At 39.8% G+C, this 6,964-nt stretch overlaps 1 protein-coding gene across 1 annotated transcript in view; it reads left to right on the top strand.

Moving 5' to 3' along the window:
• CUL1 (cullin 1) overlaps nt 1-6,964 on the top strand; it is a 37,344-nt gene that overhangs the window by 6,832 nt on the left and 23,548 nt on the right. Inside the window, exons 2-3 of the mRNA XM_005424151.2 lie at nt 5,747-5,921; nt 6,647-6,814. Of these exons, the coding sequence (XP_005424208.1) occupies nt 5,747-5,921; nt 6,647-6,814 (343 nt within the window). The remainder of the gene's footprint in view (nt 1-5,746; nt 5,922-6,646; nt 6,815-6,964) is intronic.

A 6,964-nucleotide genomic window follows, 5' to 3' on the forward strand; every position in this document is an offset into this window, starting at 1 on the left:
TACTGCTTAATGTCTGTGAAATAGCAAATTTATGCCTAAAACTGATCTTTATAATAAAGAAACTAGAAGTAATAAGAGATTTAATTTTACAATTAAAGGAACTTTTAGTTCCTTTAATTTTACATACCTGTTCCTTACACAGGCTTCTTCCAGTTATGTTAATTTTTCATAGCAAAATGAAAGAACTCTAAAGGCCCTGGCTGTGCTGGGGAAAAGTGAGTAAGTTATTAACTCAGCAGAACTGTTTTCTTTTAAAACTTTAGGACTTAAGCAAAACTGAATGATTTATACTCATCATTGTAGAGTCTGAGTGATTTCTTGTTGTGTGTTGAATTACATAAGGGATAATTTTTCTTATATAGTTTTGGTTTGCAGTTGCTTCTGGAGGAAAAAACCTGTATGGATTACTTTTTGAGGGGAGAGGGTAGATTAGAGTTGACCATGGCATGCTCAAGCTTGTGTTTAGTTGGCAAACTTGCTCAAAAAATGTATGCAGTGCTGCTGAAAGAGCCTGTTTCACTTCCCCAGTGTGGGCACAGAAGTTCAAATGTGCTCACCAAAGGGTCTGGGGCCAGGGACCCCCACTGGTTGTAGTGTTGGTTCCTTCCCCAGTCCTCATGACTGACTGCCTGCATGAACTCCCATGCTACTGGAAACCAGGTGGCAAGGAAGCTCTCCAGCTGGATTGTGTGTTAGGACCCTTTCCTCCAGTGGAAGTGATCTTGTACAAGGCCTTAAATCCATTAGGGTATGGCAGCATGGGATTTTTTTTTCCCTGTTGCCTATCTTTAGAAACTGAGCCAAGGCTGTCAAAAGTAGTGTAAATTATATTGGTGACAGAGGTGGTAAAATTAATTTGTCTTTGGCTGTATTTTGTTTTGAAGACTTTTGGAGGAGAATAAAGTTCTGAAAAGGATTTTTCATCTTGAACAGCAATGCTGAATTATTTTATAAACTTTCTTGCAGTTTTCTACCTCAAATTTATTTTAGACAAACAAATTAAATTTCTCCTTCACTGTATGGAAGGTGTAGAGGTTAGAGAAGGTTGATCTTGATCTCTTCCTCCTGTAGATGGTTTGTCTGCTGGGCCAAATCTGAAGTTCAGCAGCCTAAAGCTTGGGAATCAGCACAGCTTCACTCTGATTTTAGCTTTTCTGTTGATGAATTAACTTCTCTGCTTGTTATGGTATGCAAATTGCTAAACAGAATTGTGCAAACACCCCAAAAAATGTTTCCTGGTTTGTGTATGTATATAGCTTCCAGCATACCATGCATTGAGGGATTTATTTTGCTTTCTGCAGCTAGGAATTCTTTTCATAGCATTCCCCTTATGATTCTCAGATGAACTGTCATACACTTTGTTGTAAGCAGCACAAATCTGATTTTGTTTTGAATATGTCAGTCTTTCTGTCAGTTGCTGGCTCTAGCAGATGGGGGGACAGATTGTAAACAAAGTGTGAGAGAGCATGCTTTATGTAGAATATGTCAAAGAGTTACACTTGCAAACTAACTTCATTTTGACTTGTATGGAACAATGAAACTGGAGCACTTCAACAGTGCTGTCTTGGACCCTTTGGCTAGCAAATCTCAAGCCAGAATAAAAGGTAAAGATGAGCAGTACTGGAATTACTTTTGTTGCAGCTCTGAGGTGATTATTGTCAGGCATGGACAAAAGGTCTCAGTCTCTGTGTTTACTTTACAGTGAATCCTGGGTTTAATAGTAAAATATATGGGGTAAGAAAAAGGCTTATGTCTTCTAATCTTGACCTTTTATTTTTCTGAGGGCTGTTGTGATTGTTTGTAGAGATTAATGTTTTTGTCAGGCAGTACTCTCAAAACTGCAAGAATTACCCTTCATCTGGACAGTCTTCCTATTTTCAGACTTGCTCAAAGCCACTTGAGATAAGAGAGGGGAAGAATGAGGCAAGACTGTCAAGGGGGTATTTATGAATCAGCCCTAATTTCCTAGTATCATGATGGAGAGGTTTTCCATAAACAATGTAGAGAAATTTATATATTAGCTATTTAAAATTAACCTGTTTGGTAAACCTGCTTTTCTTGTTTATGGCAAGAAAGTAAGTTGCATATCTAGAGGAAAATGGTTGTGCTGTGTCTTGTTCTTCACTTGAACAGAGAATTCTGAAATCAAAGTGCAGATAGTAAAAGTAGCAACAGTGCCAGGGAATTTCAACAAACAAATGACTAGGAGATGGAAGAAAACATTAATGTCCAGGAAATTAGTGGCTGATAGATAAGAGGCTGATTAAAAGTTCAATTGCTTCAATTCAATACAAATGAAATCTTTATGTTGTTGGTTGACATTGTGAGAAATTTCCTTACTTGGCATCTGGATGAGGTAACAGATAAGAAATAAACATACACTGTGTATTTTCAAAAAGGGTTAATCTTAGGCAAAGAGCATTACTTCTTTGCACAGAATGCAATGACTTTCTAAACAAGCATGTAAATATAGACTGTGAGTAGGCTTTCCATGCAGTTTGATGTGAAGACCCTGAGCCTTGTTCCTGGTGGCATGCAGGATACTCTGATCATTAAACCCAGCTAAGGGTATGTTTTGTCTATTAAATGTTTTATAAAATTAATTACAAGGAGGTTAACTGGATATTTGGAGACAGTTCTTGAGCTTTACTACTTAGAAGCAAATCTGTTTATACTGACTCTAATGCATCATATATTTGTGGTTTATCATTTTCTTGCTATTTATTTATGCTGATGTCTTGCAATTTTATTGTGCTGGGCTTTGTGAAGGGAAAGATAAAAGTCAAGTCTCTGCAATATATTAATTACCTAGTTCATGGTGTGCTGTGGAGGAAACCTGTCTAGTGGTTAAAGTTGGGTCCTCTTGTATTGAGGGATAAAGTACTGGAATGGTCTGCCCGGAGAGGTGGTGGAATTACCATCCCTGGATGTGTTTAAAAAAGACTGGATGTGGCATTGGGTTTAGTTGAGGTGTTAGGGCATGGGTAGGACTCAGTCTTGAAGGTCTCTTCCAATCTAGTGATTTTGTGAAAACACAAAGCCAAGTTAAAAATTCTGGATTGGTTCATAAAATATTTTCTAACAAGGATGTGACTCAAAAGCCTGTCCTTGGACTGGCAGTAGAAGAGTGAGTGCTCAGTAGCTTCATTTCTTTTGGCTGATTGTTGTTTGTGTGAGTCATTTGGGTGATTTTTATTGTCAGAGTTCTCATCGAGTTCAATTTACATGGTACCTAGCTAGTTTATTTTTCTTGCTTGTGGAATGCGACTTCTTTAAGGATGCCTTCTTATTTGAAGTGTTTGGGACAATATGACTTCCACTTACTACTTTGGAAGAATTCTGAATATTTGAGTTTTTTAGATCAGAGAACAGAATGGGTTCTTGAAATGTTACATTAACAGTTACAGCAAGTCTGCCCGGCTGTAGTAGTATAAGAGGAAAAGATATTGCTGCCACTTGCTAAGGTCATCTTCTGCATCTCTGATACCTGGCTTAAAGATGTAAAGAGCAGACTTCCTACCGTGGGACAATTCTCAGACTTTTCAGGTAGACAGCAGTGAAGTCGCAACAAGAACTCTAAAGGTAATCAAGAGACTTCAGCGACTTGGGATGTCTGGTTAAGAGAGCAGATGCTGAAGTAGTTTTCACACCTTTCTCTTTCCAGTTCCAAGAAATGATGAAGGAATAAACAGGAAGAGCCAGCAGATCAATACTTGGCTCTGAGCTTGGTGTCAGTGGCAGATTTAAAACAAAAACAAAAACAACCTAGTGCTAGGTTTATATGACATCAGGCCTGCTGGTGACAGACATGGTACACATGGTACATGTCTCAAAAAGGGAAAAGTATCTTTGCAGATGCCAGAGTTACCAGGTCTTCTAGAGCGAGCTTTAAATGAGATTTGAAAAGGAAAAGGGATAAAACAAGGGGGCAGCATGCCAGTGTTTGAGGGATGGTGTGCTAGTGAGGTCCTTCAGTCTGATATCTCAGTGGAGGTAAGCAATGGAGATCCATGGAGTGGCCAAGAAAAAAGGGTCCCTGTGTTAGAAACTACAGAATTGCCTGGTCACATAGGAATTAGGGTTTCTAGCTAAAAAAAAAAAGATGGTGGGGTCAACAGCCCAACCAAGTGCATTTGTATGATGCGTGCAGCAAGGCATCAAGCAGGCAGCCAGTCACAAGCCTTCTTCCCAAGGGCTCAGTGCTGGAGCCAGTCCTGTTCAGCAGTGACTGAGACAAGGGCCTCAAGTGCACCCTCAGTGGTTTGGCAGGGCACGCCGAGTTGGGTGAGGGTGCTGATCTGCTGGAGTGTGGGTAGGCTCTGCTGGAGTGTGGGTAGGTCCAAAGAGGCAGGACCAGTGAGCTGAGGCCCATGGTATGAGGTTCAGCAAAGCCAAGTGCTGGGTCCTGCACTTCAACCACAACAACCTCAGGCAGTGCTGCAGGTTGGGGGAAGAGTGGCTGCAAAGCTGCCCCGTGTAAAAGGACTAGGGGTGCTGTTTGACAGCTGTCAGAGCATGAGCCAGTGTGTGCCCAGGTGGCCAAATGGCATCCTGGCCTGTATCAGCAATAGTGTGGCCAGCAGGAGCAGGGCAGTGATGGTTTTGCTATACTTAGCACCTCAAAACCTGTGTCCATTCTGGGCTTCTCACAACAGGAAAGACACTGAGGGGCTGGAGTGAGTCCAGAGAAGGGCAACAGAGCTGGGGAAGGGTCTGGAGCACAAGGCTGATGAGGAGAGGCTGAGAGAGCTGGGGGTGTTTAGCCTGGAGAAAAGGAGGCACAAGGGGAACCTCATTGCTCTCTACAGTTACCTGCAAGGAGGCTGTAGCAAGGTGAGGGTCATGCCCTTCCCCCATGTAATAAGCAACAGGACAAGAGGAAATGGTCCTAAGTTGCATCAGAGGAGATGTAGGTTGGATATTAGGAAAAACTTTCTTTACTGTAAGTGTTGTCCTGCATTGGAATGATGTGCCCAGATAGGTGGTGGAATCAGTGTCTCTGGAGGTATTTCAAAGACCCTTAGGGTGATTAGGGACATGGTTTCGTGGTGGGCTTGGTGGTGCTATATTAATGGTTGGACTCATCTTAGAAGTCTTTTCTGGTCTAAACAATTCTATGACTCTGTGATTTTACACTAAAATTTTGGGATTAACTTGTATCCTAAAATTGGGTTTTAGTGAATTTCATCTTACGGTGTGCATTTAAATGTGTGTGTGTCTCACCATTTCTGCTTTCCAGGTTCGTCCTCTGTTTGGTCATCTTAAGTGGCCAAATCTTTTCTAGAGGATGGTGTTTGAAAGAATTCAAAAGTATTCTCTTGTGTTTTCAACTACTGAATGTTGCTTGAGGCTAGTATTGAAATTTCTTTCAGTTCAAATGAAAGCTTATGTATTTGTAGAAGACCAATATAATAGATCAAATAAATTCCATTTAAATAATCTTATCAGCAAATTGCACTGCTTTGTTTCTTGATGGTCTTGTTAAGTAAGCATTAAATTAATTTAATGTTGGGGTCAGTACTTGCAGTGCTCTCAGCCTGACACAATTTTGCTGCAGATAATTCTGCTGAAAATTACTTAATTTTCTTAGCTGTGATTTGATTTGATATAGGCTAGTGCATCTTGTAATGCATTATGTTTAAGTCATTCACAGTTGTATAAATAATAGCTTATTGAAATTAGCATTGTTTTTTAATTGTATTTTTAATCTTATAGTGGCAAATGTATTCCTTAACTTTCCTGTCAGTCATGTTTATAACTACTGTACCAGTGTACACCAGTCTAATCAAGCGCGGGGAGCTGGAGTACCTCCTTCTAAATCGAAAAAGGGCCAGACACCTGGAGGTGCTCAGTTTGTTGGCTTGGAATTGTACAAACGGCTAAAAGAATTTCTGAAGAACTACTTGACTAATCTCCTTAAGGTAAGATGGGGTATGAGATGGATCTGCACTTGTAGTAAAATAAACTGGGGTGAGAAGAAAAGCTATATCAGTAAGGCTAGAGGTGTATGCAGCCACTGGAAGTAAACTGAATAATCTTAAAAGATGCTTTTGTCTCCATAGCCATTAGAATGTTTTGTTGGCTTTACCTCAGACATAGATCAGTCCCTAACTTTGCACCTGTCAGCTGCTTTTCCTCTTCAAGCCAAAACAACATTCCTATGTTTTATAGAAGTAATGTTACATGACATCTTAAGCTGTCCTGTACTTGAGCAAGAATAGCTAGGCTTTCCAAGCAATTAACCAGCATATTAGGAATGCTGAAAAAATGGATGCCTGTCATGTTGAAAATGCCTGATGGTAGCCTTTTTTTTATTATATTATGTATTATTTTATTATATTTTATTATATGATGGCAGTTTATTATAAATAGACTACTAATAGAGCTGGATGTTGTCTTGCATCCAGAGGGACAGGAATGTCTTCTGGAGCTTCATCTGTGCTGTGCATTTTTTTTCCAGCCTTTTAATCTCAAAATCTCATACTGGCTTTGTGCTTTACTAATGTAGAACTAAATGTATTAGCAGTGTGTTTCCTGTAAATACATTGCATGGTGTGGGTTTATTACACAGTCAGTTTGTATACACTGATATGTCTTGGTTGTACTTTAAAATCGCACAACAGTACTGACAAACTTGTAATTTCAGGATGGTGAAGATTTGATGGATGAGAGTGTGCTGAAATTCTACACTCAACAGTGGGAAGATTATAGGTTTTCAAGCAAAGTATTGAATGGGATATGTGCCTACCTCAATCGACATTGGGTTCGTCGTGAGTGCGATGAAGGTCGTAAAGGAATATATGAAATTTATTCAGTAAGTAGCTTTTTGAACTGAGTGATTTGTCCATTCCATCTGTCACGTTTGCATTATCATTCTATAGATCACTCCTTGAATCTTGTAGGAGGTTCATAGACATTCTGTAGAAGCGGACAAAATGGCATTCTTTCTCCTTTCCCTTCTCCT

The sequence above is a fragment of the Geospiza fortis genome, unplaced genomic scaffold (genome assembly GCF_000277835.1).
Source record: "Geospiza fortis unplaced genomic scaffold, GeoFor_1.0 scaffold120, whole genome shotgun sequence".
Taxonomy (NCBI): Eukaryota; Metazoa; Chordata; class Aves; order Passeriformes; family Thraupidae; genus Geospiza; species Geospiza fortis.